The sequence below is a fragment of the Onychostruthus taczanowskii genome, unplaced genomic scaffold (genome assembly GCF_017590055.1).
Source record: "Onychostruthus taczanowskii isolate IOZ18803 unplaced genomic scaffold, ASM1759005v1 scaffold47, whole genome shotgun sequence".
Taxonomy (NCBI): domain Eukaryota; kingdom Metazoa; phylum Chordata; class Aves; order Passeriformes; family Passeridae; genus Onychostruthus; species Onychostruthus taczanowskii.
This window is the reverse complement of record NW_024502236.1, coordinates 5,908,228-5,925,564: the sequence shown is the minus strand read 5'-3', so window position 1 is coordinate 5,925,564 and position 17,337 is coordinate 5,908,228. Positions and strand designations below refer to the sequence as shown.

Sequence of the window (17,337 nt, the reverse complement as noted above, 5' to 3'; positions counted from 1 at the left end):
CGGGGGAATGAAAACCATGGTTTTTAGAAGGCTTTTATATGTGGATCAGTCAGTGAGACAAAATGGAAAGATGAATGCGGGCAACAGATAGAGTGGACTAAATTATGTATTTCTATCTCATACATGTGCTAAAAAGACAAGGTTCATAAAGCTCTTCCTTTTGTTGCTGCATGATAAGTATGCAAGGTGGCCAGTGCCTCAGAATAGGGATTTTGGTGCTTCTGCTAGGATGTGCAACCTTCCCCTTTCTATCTTCCTCTCCCATTAGAAATGCTGTGTAGCTCTAGTTTATTGCTGCACGTGGTTCAAAAGGTGTGCATAACTGCGTTCATACTCAGTGTCAGCTAAGCACCCACTTTTTAGAAGGATTATTTCAAATTCAAAACATAAATTATTATTATAAGTATGTTAATACTAACACATTATGTCCAGATTTTAGTAAGTTTTGTATTACTCATTATCTTTTGCACGCTAGAGGAACTGAGATTTAGACTGGGGACTATACAGAATTTATTTTTCAAAACTGTTGATCCTGGGTGAGCTGATTTGAGACCAGTGAGGAACTCAGTGCCCAGAACTGTGACATGCAGGTAATGAATATCTGACAGTACAATTTGGAGTGTTACTTTTCCTGGCCTGCGCAGCAAAACTACAGCAGAACTCAGAGCCTGGTTGTTGGGTCATACATTTTCCTTCTGTATCACTTCATCTTCTGGGCACAAACTGCCCTCAGTGAAGGGTGGGGTAGAAAACATTGCATTTGTAGAGCCAGAAACCATCTTCCACTTGAACAAACTCGCTTGTGGGTGTGACAGACATAACCATTCCATTCTTTTTTCCGAACACACAGCTCCCAGCGCTCCACCTCAGAGTGTTTCAGTAACTAAGAACGATGGGAACGGGACAGCAATCGTGGTCACCTGGCAGCCACCCCCTGAGGACAACCAGAACGGGATGGTTCAGGAATATAAGGTACTGCTGGCGCGGCTCGGTCCCCTGGCAGAGGGAGCGTGGCCAAGTAGTGAGGGAAGGAAGAGCTGTTCGTGGATGCTTGGCTCCATCTTCTGGTTACTCAGAGAAAATGGGAGAGAAAGTCACTGCTTTGAATCAAACTCCTTATTTAGTGATTCTGCCTAGGTGGTGTCATGCAATTAGAAAAACCTCCATAAATCAAAGCAAAAGGGTCAACACTCTTAATTAAAACAGCTCCTGCCTTGCCTCCATTATGACTTGGGAAGTGCACCCACAAGGAGAGAGGGAATCATACCTGTTTGGGAACCACTTTGTGACTCTAAGACACTGGCCAAGGTAGTAAATATAAACAGGCTTAATGAGTTGAAAAGCTCAGGGATAATAATTAACAGTGTTAAGATCTGAGTAAATTATGCATAACTAGGTAGTTAAAACAAATGGAAAACTTTCAAGAAAAGAATGTGCTTCTATGATAATAAATCTCTTAGTGCATAGAAATTTTTTCTTTTATTTCAAACGCAGTTCTCATTATGTTAACTTTTAACAAATTGAAAGTACATTAAAAATATTTATTGTTTGTTATTTATTTATGAACACAGACTGTATTTGCAGTTCAAATTTTTTGGTGATAATTTACATAGCAAAGTAAACGAAGTTTATTTTTCCTAAGCAAGCTAGAGATGTTTTAAATGTAGACATCAAGTAAGCTTTGTAGCCATGGAAGGGCAGGAGCTTTAGTTTTAGCCCCCTGCAAATGCACATTATTGAGAAAATCTTTCAAATGACAATGTCTTGGCAATTTTTCAGGTTTAAAGACAGTGCTATAAACCTATATTCCTAGCCATCAAAACTCATTCTGATTTTTTTTTTCTTCTCAGTAAAAATGGGAATGGGAAGAGATTTATAAGCTTCATGGTCAATTTAGAATAATAAAACCCTTTTCAGAACCTGGTCAACTGGTAAATAAAATCTGTTTGTGGCCTAGTTTCGGATATTTTATACAATGTAATTGGAAAAAATCCTTGTGAAGTTACTTTATTCTCAAGCCAGACTTTGAGAATTATTTACAACAAGAAACTGCATCAGAGGAATGTTAAGGTTGCAATGACACAATGATAAAAGTCAGGAAATTCACATTTCTGAGTGGATATAATCCATACCCCACCTCCCAAATCCCAGGATTTTGAGGTGACAGGTTACCAGATGCTGGAGCAGGCACACCGTAGTGCTTATGTAGCAGTAGATGGCACAGTGGCACGTTTTGAATCTGTATTTGTTGCATTGTTGCCATTGTTTTCCTTTGTGCTTTTCTCCATGGACAGGAATCCAACATAAAAAATATCTGTGAAAATATATATGCCATTCCTACTGAAGTTGCTATATATAATTACTGCTTTTGTCAAAAAAACTACTGAAATGCAGAACTGATGATTTTAGATTAAGAACTAATAACAAGAAAAAAATTCAAATAGAAACTTGTGAAATTTTCTCTTGTCCCCTTTTGTTTTTCTATCCTCTCTTTTCTCTCAGAAAATTAAAAAAAAAAAGTATGCATATGTGGGGCAGTTCATTATTTTCTCAGCAACTCAGATCAAAGGCAAGAGTGTACCTACTTTAATTAAAGGATAAAATAAATAGGAAGAAGGATACTATCTTAATTGAAGAATTGTCAGTAGCATACACAAACACCCAGAAATTCAAATTCACAGCCTAAGTAATTTTCTCCTTCCCTAACACAAAGTTATAAATTCTCTCATTCTACTAGTTCTCTCTTCCCTTACGTGTCTGTTATAATGTGAATTCATTCTTCTTTTGTAGCATTCTAAAGGTTCATTTTCACTTGCCTATTTGTGTATATAGTCAAATGTAGGATGGCAAGTACTGAACAACTTGGTGTTTGATCTGACATTCTTGTTTCATGCACTTCTCCGTGTACTTGAGCACCTAAGAACAAAAGCTTTTTTTCTGAATTAGTAGTTCATGATTACAAATACATAATAAATGGATTTCATTGTTTGCACGTGCACCATTTTACAAGGTAGCAGTAATAATTTCTGTGAAACTGACTTAAGTCCAAATGTAGATTTGAGTCTTTTGTTCCTCACTTAATTGAGTTCTTATTTATACAAGAGCATTTTTGTGCCCATCCTTCAGGATTCGAGAGCAGTATTGGTAATAGTTTTACCCCTAGCACTGATTGAAACAGCCTCTATGTAGTATCAGAATACAAAAAGGAGATTCTCTTCATGTGCTCTGACCTGCTCTGCAGCAGCACTTACACATATCCTGTGCTGGGATTCGATTTCAAAGGAACTTAAAATGCATTTCACATCCTCACAGTGTCCCACTAGCCTTGTTGCAGTCTGTGGCATCCAGAGGAGGAAAAAGGGTCTTTATCATGCCCTGAAGGTGAGATAAAATTTCCAGTGTCCAGGCAGAAAGGGCTCTACAGAAGAGGCTGTAGCAATTGTTCTACATGTGAAAGTCTATCCCCCTCACCTGGCAATTTCCACAGCAGCAGAATTGCACGAGGGATTTAAAGCAGATATCTGGGTACTAAATCTTTTAGGAGCTCCATATGTTGAAAGTAAAATCTTCCCTCCCATGTACAATTGGCCCAGGTTCTGATATGCTGTTGTTCTCAGCCAAGTTTGCTTCTTTACAGATAAAGTATTGAGTATTTAACTAATTTAACTTCCTGAATAAATGTTCTTTGTAGAGCAATACATTTGTGGAAAAAGCACAAAAAGGAAATAGGCACAGCTTCATGACTTTTTTAGCAGATGTAGATTAGCTGCTACTTCACCTTGAGTAGCAGTTGGGAGTTTAGCCATCCTCCTAGAAGCATTTGCCACTTCAGTGGTTCAGGCCTAAAGAGATAAAGATATCTCATCATATTGTTTCTCTCAGCCATTTGATGTCACTGATGTAATATATAAAGTTGTGATTTGAAGTCACTAGAACTGTATCTTTGTCTCATCCAAAAAATGAGATCTGATATCACTCTGTTGTCTCAATTACAAGATAGCATATCACTCAATATTTGCCCCTTGGTGCCATCTAAAAAAAAAAAAAAGAAAAAGCAAAATCTTTTTTGATTCCAGCATGATATCAGTTCTCTTAAGATGCCATGTGATAAAAGACTTGCTTGTGCACTTGGTGTGTGACACATAACTCCTGAAGAAGAGAATTGCAAATTCATTTAATTGAAATTGTTTATGTGAACAGTTCTTGACTGTGGGGCTTCCCTCTTTTCTTCTCTGCTTGTAATGTCATTAGCACATGTTGAACCCTAAATGAATTGTGATAAACTCATCAAATAATGGTAGTAGTTGGAGCAGCTCATTGGAACAAGAAGTGTCTTTTCAGTATTCATAGAGGGCCTAGGACAGCAATCCACGATAGCAAATGTTAGAACAGTGACCAAGCGTAAATTTCTTCATCCAAAAGGAAAGAATGTGTCAACTTCCCTTCTTCTTACCCTTCAGAGCTGAATTTTGAACACTTACGTGTGCTTCCCTGCAGGTTTGGTGCCTTGGCAATGAAAGCCGATACCACATCAACAAGACAGTGGATGGCACCACCTTTTCCGTGGTCATCCCCTCCCTGGTGCCCGGTATCCGGTACAGCGTGGAAGTGGCTGCGAGCACTGGGGCAGGACCTGGAGTGAAAAGCGACCCCCAGTTTATCCAGTTAGGTAAGCTTCCTGGTAATCCTGCCTCTTGGCTTGGGTGATTTCTGTTTGTTTGCTTTCGTCTTTTATGGCACCAGAAATACTTTCAAGACCAGTGAAATAGATAGTGTTACTTGATCTCAGGAATAGCAGCATTTGGCATTTCTGGTTTTAAACTTGCCGTAGAACTGCATTCTAAAGGTGGGATTAAAACAACACAGGGCTGTTTTTAAATCTCCCAGTTCAGCAGTGCTTTTTAGTTGTTGACTTTTCAAAGTGAATTTTCACCCTTAAAAACTTTTAGGGGATGATGAATCACTACGTGTTGATCCACTTTAGGGATGTAATTTGTCTTGACCAGATTTTATCATTATTGAAGCAGAAAAAAAAAAGCATCCTAAAATTAGGCACAGTAAATATCAACTATGTGTGAAAACTAGTAAATAACCTGAGTACAGGAAAAAAAGACATACACAAATGATTTACTAAAATTTGACCTTCTAATCTCATTTACACCAAACATCACTGTCATAAATGTCAACCAGGGACATTGCTCCTGGATGTTTCTGGGAAAAATGCATCTTTGCTATTGGTTAGCTGAAGATTATTTAAAGTAGCTTTAAGTATAGTCATATGCTGCTTCATAGTATGCCTGGAGCAAAATACCTTATCATTACAGTGTATAATTATGAAAGCAAGCTCAGCATCTTGCTTTGGACTTTATGTCCTGTCTGTCTCTGTATCATTAGTACATCTACCTTCTTATTTCACTTGCTGTATTTAAAAATCTATAATTAAGAGCGTGTGAAAACAAGACAGAGCAACTAATATGAAAAATTACTTGTACATTTCCTTAGGTATTAAAAGGAAGGCCATCTTCAGTTTACTTAAATTAGACAGGTGTATGATTCCCAATTACATTGATGGAGATTTTACAATAAAATTGCACCCAGCTTCTATGATATTCCATTAATATGGAATTATTACAGGAAAACCCTGTAGTTATTTGTTGGATTTTTCTTCCCTATAGCCAGCTACCATCCACAGATTCCTACAGCCAGTCAAAATCAAGCTTATTTTATATGCCTTAGGTTTTGAAAATTCTGCATTAGTGAGGTTTATGAGTACAACCTCAGCTCTTCAAAAAAAAAGGCTTCATAACCACTTTTTTTTTCCCCTCTTGTCTGATGATAAGCAAATTCTAAATAAAGGTGAATTTTATAATAGGACTTAAGGAATTTGTGGTTTGTTAAGTGGAAAAAGAAGCAAATGAGACTGTCAGGGTCAGGTTTTTGCCTACTTCTGGGTTCCTGGCCTTTATTGTCACTATGCTAGAAAACAAGAAGTGATCCCACACCCTGAAAAGTGCTCAGATGTGCAAGTCTGGTAGAATGCATGTTTCCCCATGGCTGGAGTTTGCTTTCACTGCTTGCCTCTAATTAAGTGGTGTGGACAAATCTAGATGTATTTTAGTAAATCCCATAATTTGGTTGTTACATGGGAAAGATGTGGAGATGGGAGTCTTGTGGAGATCCATGCCACAAGAAACAGAACAATGAAATATCTAGATGGTGCCACAACCCTTTCAGCAACTGCAGGAGGCTGCTGAAAATTAGTGCTTAAATTTAAGTGTTAGCACTCTGTGGTAGCACATATCGACCTAAATCATCCAGGTGGAAGAATGGCTGCAGATTATTCAACTCTGCTCTGTGATGGAAGTTCTCCTCCAGCCCCCTCAAGGAATTGGATTCCTAGTTCTTAGAAGTGCTCCCAGTGTGGGGGTGGAGCAGAATTTTTTGGGTAGCTTTCTGAAGAGAGAAAATTAATTTGTTGATGTCATCAATTGGCACTTTTCACCAGCAATAAATTATATTGTTACAGAGAGAGGGAAGGGAGGCCAGGGAGGGGGAGGAAAGAGAACTAAGATGGTCCTTGTAGAAGGTTTGAAACAGTCCTGACATGCTGTATGTATGTGCTCTAAGAACTGTGTGACAGCTTCAAGTTACTATATTTCTGACCCTGCTCCCAACTATTCCTTCAGGAAATCTTTTCCTGATACCTGAATTAGTGCAATCCTTCATATAAAAAAATACAAATAGGAATTCCATGTGTGAAAACAGAATATACTGTGTGATTCTGAGGTTCATTTTTTAAATAAGAACTTTTCCTTAAAATCCAAAGTCTATCTCCTTATAATGTGTTTTTCACACAAAAACGCGAGACTGTGTCTCCTCTTTGAGCCTGTGTGCCGTGTGGGATGCTCCCAGGTTTGTGACTCAGGGACATGCCTGGGCAGAGCCTCAGCCGGGTGTGTGACAGGAGGAAGCTTCACCTTTCCGGGGCAGACTTCCAGGAGGAGAGGGGAGGACAGGAGACGTTGGATTCCCCGGGAGCTGAGGCGTGCAGTCACAGTCCCATGCATCAGCTGAGCTGTGATAAATGACCTTGTGCACGCACTTAACCTGTTACAAAGACAGGTACAAATTGTAATCTCGAAGCTCTTTCATTTTCCACGTCTCTGCTGACATGAAGCAGCTCACTGAGCTGTGGTACCCCAGACTTCCCGTGCCAGCAGGGACAAGCCAACGAAATAACTTGCTTGTTATTCATAAAATCATGAGATCCAATGAAAAATTACGTGTCTCCTTAAAACACCCTGCATGAAGCTTCTGAATTTGCTTCTTGGCTTTTGAATGATCTTTTAATGCTTTCTGTGGAATTCCAAGGACTTAAAAAATGTTTGTTTATTTTTTTTTAATAAAAGATATTTTACAGAAAGAAAGACTGCAAAAGTTTTGGTGTTAAGGAAAAAAAAAATCATGAGACCTAGCCACAGCTCACTATATTATGCCTATAACAATGTGCTGTGGAGAAACAATATCACAGATCAATAGAACCTTTTATTTTCTTGTCACATCATGTAACTTAAAGACACTGTTTACAAAAATGCTCTATACAGAAAGATGAGAATTAGCAATTTTTTGCTGATCTGTAGTCTAGCTTTTGTAGAGTGATGGGATACTGCCTGTGGTATCTTGGCAGTATTACCTATGCTTGTTGACAGATAAGTAGTAACATTGGAACATGTTGTGATGTATTTGTTTCTGGTACCAGCTCTGAGAAGGCCCACAACTGCAGTTAATGTTACTCTTAAACACATAATTTGTGTGAATATATGGTATGCAGTTATTTATTAAGAGATGGCTGCACAATTACTGTAAATATTGAGTGCATTATTTAACCAGAGGAAGTCTCAAGTGTACAAAACACAAGAAAGTCTCATTGAATCTTTATTATTCTAACTACTTCATTTAGGAGATGTGATTTGTGAACTAGCTAGCATGTCTTCAGGTTATTATTCTGTCAGCCCTTAAGGTACTTGGAGTGTGATAGTTGTGAGGGGTTTTTTGTTGATATTTTTGTTTGTGGTCTGCAAACAACCTAAGAAAGTAATCTTTATTTATACCCCTCACAGAAACCCTTTCAAATCAGTTTGGTGCTGTCACCTCAAGCTGTATGTTAAAAGACTGAAGTGCACAATTGATATTTTATCAGTTTGGGAAACATACATCTAGAAAGGAGACAAAATAACATATTCTAACCTTAGTAATATTCCACCAAATAATTTTCATATTACATCATGCACATATATTTGAGATAAACAATATGTTACAGGTTTCAGGTGTTTTGCAAGATTTTAATTGTCAGAATTGACAATGTCAACACCATTTAGATATTCCTGCTCAATGTTTGTACATTTTTAATACTGAATGAGACATACATATGGAAGAGTACCATTCCTAGGTTATACTTGTACAAGATAAAGTTAAGTAACTTGCACACCTGTGAGCCTGGAATTTCCTGTGCTTTTTGAATCTTTGGCATTCCAGTCATAAATGGATATTAATCTCTTTTTTTATCATTTAGCAACTTAAATGTTAGCTTTCACATTATTATTATTTATATTAATATTTAACATTAGAGGATTAGAGGTTCCAGTTCTCTATGTAAATTCTAATTAGTTTCCACTGAAGTTTGAAACTTGGATCTTCAAGACATTCAAATCAAGTAGCTTGTGAGCAATAGCCACAGCAACATCTGTGATTAAAAAGCAAGTTCTTATCTTGGGGTAGAAGAAGGGATGAGTCACTGTGATAATATGCTGGTTTCAGGGAGCTGTGGGATCAGCCTGCTCCAACAACTCTGAGGCATTTCCAAGTACATTAAATGCTGCGGCTGCTGCTCTGGCAGTAGGATGCACTTTGCCATAGAATGTTTATGTTCCCTTATTGTTCTGGCACATCTCCCTGAAGAGTGCAAGCAGGAACAGGAATGTTCATTATGAACCATTTATATATCAATCAGAGTTCCAGAAATTTCCTGGGATGAAAAAAAAGTAGGTTTTGTTTTTTGGTTTTTTTTAGTTCAAGTGTTATTTCCAAGACTGATCATTCAGGATCTCACTGGGCTATTAGGGAGAGAGAAGATGCCCTTCTCAAAGAAAGGCTTCTAACATAATGTTCCTGTAAGTGTTTAGTGATGATGAGGTCACTAAATTTCATTCTCTTTATATTTCGCTTGCTTTCTATTTTTGAATTACAAGAGGAGTAGGTTGTAGTCAAATGTGACTTCTTGAAAGCCCTTCCATCTCCTCTTATGCTGTTCACTTGACTATATGTGAACATCGATGCATTTTTCTCTTTCCCATCTGCATAGGTATATACTAGCTTATGTAATAGCTCTAACAGTCCCCCATATTCAATGTGCCAGTGGCCTAATTTCTTAAAAGAAAGTTCATTATTATGCTTGCAAGTAAAATAATAGCATGACATTCGTGTCAAATAAAAATTAGGATAATAAACAGTCAAATATTCTTCAGGATTTTATAATATTCAGACACATGTTGACTGAGCAATGCAAACTGTTTGTGCTTTTATACTTTCATATAAAAGTATAAAAGTGCTGTGTTTCTGTATGACTGAATTGTTGACGTGTTTAGAAAACATTCTTATTTAGTTTTTGAGTTTGTGATTATTTTTTCTCCTGGATTTCTTGTTTTAAAATATCTATTTTAAGGATGAGACAAAAAAATATTTATCACTCTTATTTATTCAGGACCAGAGGCTCTCCATAAATGTTTTATTATTCTATTCTATTAAGTTGTATAAGGGATTGTAGCAGTTTAAAAACACAGAAATTACTCATTTTGAAAAGGAGACTGATGATGCAAGTTTTCATATCTTAATATGGCCTCAGCTGCAGAGAGACAAAAGATGAGATGACAGCTTTAATTCATTGGTCACAGTGTACTTTATACATTTAAGCCCATCTGGCCACTTGTGTGGAACTTCACTTGGCTGTCTCCATAAAATCTGAAGCAACCCATTGTAACCTTGCACAAATAGGCGTGAAATCCATAAACCCAGCAGACACAAAGAGTGTATTAGTAAGAAAAGAATGAGTCTGCCTGGTGAACTTTCAGGCTAGGCAGTGCACTTAGGATCATAGAAGATAAAGAGAGATGAAATATGAAATAAAATTTCCAATAAGGTAGCAGTCAAGGGCGGGGGTGATTTCTCAGCAAAATAGATATTTGACTTCAAGGTTGCAAAAACTGGAATCTGGAATCCTTCACTGGGAGAAGCTGTTACCAATTTAATCTTTTCCATTCAAAAAGTTTTCCTTTTCCAGAGGAAATAATTTGTTGTGATTTTATCTCTTGTTTGTATTTCAGTTTCTTATATTTTATGTAGGCTTATTTTGGCATAATGCAAGTTGTCATCATAAAAATCTATTCACTGCTTACTTCATAAAGAAAAGATACTGTTTTAAGCAAATAGGTTTTCATTTCTTATATAGCTCATATTAATACAATTAATAACAGCACCTTTCTCCTTAAAACACTAATCTCTCATTCTGAATTTGATGTCCTTACCAATATTATAAAGCACCTATCTCTTGGATTTCTACGGGAGTGAAAGTGGGTATTTCAAAGACCAAACTGTGGAATGTGTAAAGCAATATCCGCTCTGAGTAAAGGCTTTGAATTCTTGCCCATGCCCTGTGCAGTAATGAAATTTCCAGTGAGCACTCACTGTGGTGCTAAGGCATCAGGCAGTATTTTGGCTTTGAGTCGCTTCATTCAGTCAGAAAGTTTGGTCACTAACTGGGTCTTCTTACTGCAGTTCCCAGAAGGTTCCTGCAAAAGTTCAGTACAGAAAGAGCAGAAAAGACATTCTTAAAGGTGCTATCTCTATTAAAAAAAAAAATAATTAATAGCATGTAGAAAAGTACATGTTCTTTATTTTTATGTGGGGTATTTAAGGCTAAACTGGTTTTGAAAAGAACTGCTTGTTCGTTACTAATGAGACCCTTGGCTGGTTTTAGCAATTCATAAATCATTTTTTAGTTATCCTTTAGCTTTTTCGTCTGTATTTAAGGGGGCAGGATTGGTTATTTTGTAGTTTTACTTTTCTACATACTTTTAGATATTCAGTCTTATTTTTAATTGAAGTCAAAGTGAGAGGCTGAGAGAGTGCAAGCAGTACATTAGACTGTGTAATACAAGATTTAGGTAATCTCTCAAGAACTGCTAGATTAAAATATCTTCCTCAATACCAGCCTCACGTGAATGTAGTTTAAATTTGTAACTAATTGTCAGTTCTGAGAGTGGACATTTGGGGAGCTGACTTGTACCCATTCACATTGCTACTCATGTTTTGTACTAGAACTTTTTCTCACTCGGTGTGTTTTTTGCTGATTTTCTGAATAATTTTCTGGAGCTGATGTTGCTTTTTTAAAATGAAAGAAAAATAAAAAATAGCAGTCCACAGGTTTGTAATTTAGGAGCCTTTCTATTTGTATACCTGGTAGCCTGATTTTAGCAGCTTTTGCAAGCAAACAAAAGTCAGTGATACTGGAGGTACCTGTTTTATACAGAAAGCAAACCATTTTTGTCTAGACCTGTAGAGGTGAGATTTTGAAGAGCAGTCTTAAGGATTTTACCTTGAGAAACTGGACTGCAATTATGTCAGCTCTTTTCATGCTGCCTTTTACAGCTGTTCATTCAAATTAATTGGCTGTTATTGGTGTCTTCTGTTTCAGATTCTCATGGAAACCCCGTGTCCTCAGAAGATCAAGTCAGTTTAGCCCAGCAGATTTCTGATGTAGTAAAGCAGCCTGCCTTTATTGCTGGAATTGGTGCAGCCTGTTGGATTATCCTCATGGTCTTCAGCATCTGGTTGTATCGCCACAGGAAGAAGAGGAATGGACTCACGAGTACTTATGCTGGTATCAGAAAAGGTGCCCTATTACCTATTTCAGTCAGAAATAGGATAGCAAACAGGCTGCTGAATGCCTGTTTGCTGCCTGTTTATTTTGTCATCAGTCTCTTGTTCTTCTCAGGCTCAAATAAGGAATTATCAGCTTGCTTCAGTACTTTCGTGATGTGTGGATCAGGAGCCAGTGCAGAGAACAGCAATATTTACATGATGTGCCAAGTCTGGCTTTAGAGCATAAGTCTTGAGCTGAATACCAGGAGTAGCTTTCTGTAAAAATACTCCTACAAATGAGAAAGTTAAAGATGGGTTTAAGACCAGGAGTTTCCAATATGCCCTTGCTTTCTGGCACTGTATCATCTGAAGAGGAGCCACCTGCAGTGGATTGGCAGCTCCTTGTCCCTCCCCATCCAGTGCTTTGCCTGCTGCTGGGAGTGCTAACAGTGGTGTACATTGCAGTAACACTTTGGGTGTGGGTACTTGAATTTCTCCTGTTCTGGGCGAAGTGTGGCTGTTTGCAAAAGCACAACAGTCAGTCTGCTTTCCAAGACTCTTTTCATAAATGCTGCTGGGAGACCCTTGGCTGGGACTGAGTTCTGGGGCTATCCCATCCTGCATCTGTGTTTAGTTAGAATGGCAGCAGTGGGGCTAACTTAAAGCACTACTCATTTTCATTTTATTTCATGTTATTGATACTTCTTATATATCACATTGTCAGTTTTAAAGCAATGCTTTTCGGTATACTCTCTGACAAACAAAACTAAACTCTCTACCTGGAAGATCTTCTGGAATAAAAACTTGACTCCTCCAGATCAAATAATTTCCACTTTAAGCCTGGAAATTAAAGCTAAATTCTATGAGCTACAGTTCATTACATCTCAAAGCAGTACCTCATAGGTAATTGTAGAGTGAGAACCATAAATTTTGGAATGAATCAGAAAATGGGAGATCCTGCTTTTGAAGAACTAGAGGGATTATATTTGCCATTTAGCAATCAGAAGACAGGCTGAGGTTTAAAAGATGGACGCATCTTTGTGTATGAAAGGTGTCATGAGATTACATTCTTTAGTCCCCAAGAATGAATGTGTTATGGGCAAGACAGGCAAATGAAACACAAATTATTTTAAACAGCAGCAATACGTTGCTGTGTAAAAGAAGCAGTGCTAAAAATAGCAAATGAGTGAGTGGAAGCATGGAAATACATCTGGAGCATTGCAGAGCTGAGATGTCCTCCGTGCTATTGAAGTACCAGTGCCCACTGTGGGCTCCAGGCACAGTGGTTGTAGTGGAGTTACAGCCAAGGGAATTGGGAAGGAATTGCACTCTTGATTGTGTTCTGCTGGGATTTAGGGCAGGACAGCCCCTCACGTAGTGCTGCACTGGCCTGCGCTGTTTTGTTCTACTAATAGCATGCTGCCACACTGCCTTTCTACAGCTCTATCACACTAACATCACTGTGCTTTCACCATTACCTATGATTAAGCAAAAGGCGTACAATTTGTCCTTAAAAATGCTTACTTCAGTGACATCAGCTATTGTTCAAAACAGCTGTGTTTTTCAATATCTGTAAAAATATCTTTTGTGTAATTTGGGGGGAGTTTAAATGAAAGTGTACGGAAAAGTAGGGTATGTATCTCTGGTATCAAGTATTCTTCAAAGACAAAACCTATCTTTAGTGAAATATGAATTGCAAAGTAGTTTGCCACTCTGCAGTTCATCAAGTCATCACCGCAAGCCCAAACTTTCTTCAGTCTTGCATTTATTTATTTTTATATTTAGCTTCAGGCCTGTCATCTGTTAAAATACTTCACTACTCCCACACATACATACTGTACTAGCAGTCTTACACACTCGGAAGAGTTTATTAATAGAAGCTCTAAGAAATTAAGTCATTCTTTCATGTGGTAGCAATAAGATTTCTTTCAGTTGAACCTTCTCAGTTCTTAAGAAACAAAACTAGGTTTAGTACTTAGCTCACAGCAGAGTTATGAGACAGTAGTTTAAGATTATTTTTCATGTCCATGTGATTGCAAATTATTTTGAGGTTCTTGATGCTCCTTGGAATCAAGCTCAGGTTTAAATGCCCGTTCTATTTTAATAAAAGCTTGTTACTATGGTTCTATATTTTGAATGTAACTAAATTAAACTTAACTATGTGAAAAGGCCTAGCTCAAGGAAAATACTATGGTATTCCCAAGAAAAAAGCTTTGCTACAAATGGAGCCTAAAATGTCCAAATGCTCCATTTTTCTTTTCATTTTCTAAGTATCATATCCCTGGAAATAAATTGGCTTAGGAAAAAAGGGGTGAACCTAGAGCATATTCTAAATTACAACAAGAAGACACACTCCCCACAACCTTCAGAGTTCTTAAAAAAATAAGATTAAGAAGTTGTTCTCTTAGCCAGAACCTTTGTTTCTGTTCTGGCTTTGCTGATCACCTTCTGTCTCCAGGCTGTTTTTAGTGAATATCTGATTGTTTCTGTTACCTTTTGCTGTCATTAGATCAGAAAGGGCAATGTTAGCCTTGTTATGCCATCAGTGAGAGGAAAACGATACTGTCTTGTCAACAGGAGGGGGAGCATGTGCTAATAGGAAGAGCAGATGCTGCTGCTCTGTATTTGGATTAGAGACCCCATTGATCCAAAGAGGATTTATAGTAGCTGTGAGAGAGAAGATTGTCAAGCGGTGTCATTGTTGTGTTGTTAACCTTTCCCTCTTAAAGCCAAGGGTTGGAAGGTAGAAAGGTGTTACATCTAGGAAGGTTTTTCTTTTTTGGTGATTATTTAAAAAAGATAATTACTCTGTATAACAGTCTCAGCTCTGAAAACAAAAATTAATTGCTGCAGTAGATTTTAGTGTCTTCATTGCAGTGAGAGTTGGTGCCATTCTTGATTCAGAGGCAGTAAAAGAGCAGTTCTCTTTGTTCCTTTTTATGATTATTATTTCCTTACTGAATACTTAAGCGTGCCTATTAGTTCACTGTAATGAGCATTTACTTAGTGAACTGCAGATAAGATTCAATAGGACCTTGATAAGGCTTTGTTAAGGAATTTGTCATTCTGCATTCTAGAATGATTAACAGTGTGGGGGTTTTGTTTGTGCTACGATTTTCAGAAAAAAACTTAAAATACCGAACTGTGAAGGATTTGAAAGGCTAAACCACAGTATCATTCTCTCACAATAGGAGCACAATAGAATACCAAGCTTTTTGCTTTTTTTGCCTTTTTTTTTCCAGAATAGTACCTGCAGAGATAATCGTCTTTCTGAATTGCAATTTCAGTTTTATTTTTATATCAATGTGATTGAAATAGTGGGTTAGTTATATACATTTGTTTTGTGTTCAGCTGTCTGCTAGATTTATACTAATGTGGTATGTTTCCCTTTCTCTCTTCAGCTTAATAACCAGTTTGTATTTTGTTTTGATTTTTCAGTCCCGTCTTTTACCTTCACACCAACAGGTATATATTTGCACTTTTCCCCCCTTCTTTGTTACTTAAGCATGTTTGTGGTACTATTTCTCTTTCTCTGACATAACCAACCAGCCCAGCTGTTCTGAAGGGGTTTTTTTAAGCAATGTCATAAATGACAGGTATCATTATTTGTTCTCCGAGTCGTGAGTACATTTGCTTTGTGGCTGACAATATTTTCTATTTGTGTATACCATTTCAAAGCACACCATTCCATGCCAGCATGCCGTTTTGTAGCATGATCCTGTCAGTTTGTACAACCTGGGCTCTCTTCCTGCGTATTCCAAGGGAGTAGTGTGGCCTCCCACATCTAGAGATGCAAAAGGTGCTTCTGGTGGAGGACGAATGACTTGGCACAGCCCAGATGCTGACTTGAAAGAGATTCAGTGAGATAATAGCTGGTGAAATGTTTGTTCCTTTTCTTTCCTCTGAATCTGCATTAATCCAGTGGCCTGAGAGTTGTCTGCTTTGGAAGATACAGAAAATCAAAGTGTTACAGGAGTTAGATTTCTTTGCTTGCTGCCTTAAAGGGTATTTTGCTATGAAATATTAAAATAATGATCCTGTTCAGCTTAAAAAGAAGTGTATTTAAACTTCAGTATGAGTTTAAAATCACTTTCTGTTTAGTTTTGTTTAGAAATGTGCAAAATATGACATAATCTGAACCATAGCCCACCAAAGCCCATGAGAGTCTTTCCATCCTCTAGAGCTGACCTTCAGTGGGTCCTACAGTCTGGCAGCTGAGCAGCTCATCCTCTGCAGTAGATGAAACCCAGTGCGTTCTGTACCCATCAGTGTTCTGCTTTTCTTTTAGCTACAGTGAACAGACAGGTTGTTTCTTCCTCCTTTGTTCAAATCCTCCGTTTTCACAAGAGACCTGTGAGACTTGCAGGGCTTGTGTATCCAGGCAGGATAAAACCCACCCACCCCAGCTCTGTACAGGCAGCTTCCCAGGGAGTGTTAGCTCCTAATCAGCACTGTGCTAACGTGGGCTCTGTGCAGCAGCTGAGTTACACCCTTCCAGACTGGACCACAGAGGAAGCGAAGCGCGTGTTCCTGCACTCATCCCCACAGATGGGCTGTGCTGGGTTAGCCTTACCCACGTGCTGTTAATCAAACTGGAGGGGGCCTGCTCTCACAAGTCAGCCTCTTATGTTCAGTGCAGTTGTTCCTGTTCAGCATGAGCCAGAGTGGCCCTCAGTGTTTCTGTAGGCCTTTGAGTGCCTCAGTGGAGAATAATTCAAACTCTTTATTATTTTGCTGTTACTTTAATTGGCTAAACAGAGGGCTTCTGTTGTAATCGCCGTTGTAGCACACCACTGAAATTCTGCAGAGGTTGGAAGCTAACATCTATTCTCTCCAATGGATTCTTAACATTAAAAGAAAATATCAGGGTTTCTTAAGATGTGTCAGAGCTGGAAAATAAATAGCCTTGAGATTTTTAAAGAAGAAATTGGGAAAAACCTAAAGCATGTAAAACACTTAAAAGAAAAAAATCCTTGTTTTTCAATCCAGAATTTCAGTCGTGCTTTGACTTCAAATTGAACCTGGCTCCCCTCTTTAGCATTACCTACAGTAAAAGACTTACCTGTAGGAATGCATCCTACATTTTAATCCTGTTACTGTAATCACTGCCAGCATTTATCTCTCTCTTGCAGACTCCCAGTTTGGAGTTCTTCTAAAGAGCAGAATTTGGCTGCTTGTTTTCAGCACATTCCTAGCTGGAAAGTGTAGAATCCATCAGCATATGCAAGGAGCCAGTCTCCTTAACCCTTTGCCAAACCCAATGTAAACCTGCAAAATTTATAGCACTGTTTCTTCTTGGATGTTTGCATCCTAAAAACTAACTTCTCAAACATCTTGCTTCCTGTGCAGGATACGCAATCCACACCAACAAACAAATGCATGTGGACATCCACTTTGTCCATGGAGAATACTTTTGAAATG

At 38.1% G+C, this 17,337-nt stretch overlaps 1 protein-coding gene across 1 annotated transcript in view; it reads left to right on the top strand.

The window, feature by feature from the left end:
* Positions 1 to 17,337, top strand: part of ROBO1 (roundabout guidance receptor 1) — a 295,424-nt gene that overhangs the window by 245,526 nt on the left and 32,561 nt on the right. Inside the window, exons 16-19 of the mRNA XM_041414791.1 lie at positions 851 to 972; positions 4,498 to 4,669; positions 11,750 to 11,947; positions 15,355 to 15,381. Coding sequence (XP_041270725.1) covers positions 851 to 972; positions 4,498 to 4,669; positions 11,750 to 11,947; positions 15,355 to 15,381 — 519 coding nt within the window. The remainder of the gene's footprint in view (positions 1 to 850; positions 973 to 4,497; positions 4,670 to 11,749; positions 11,948 to 15,354; positions 15,382 to 17,337) is intronic.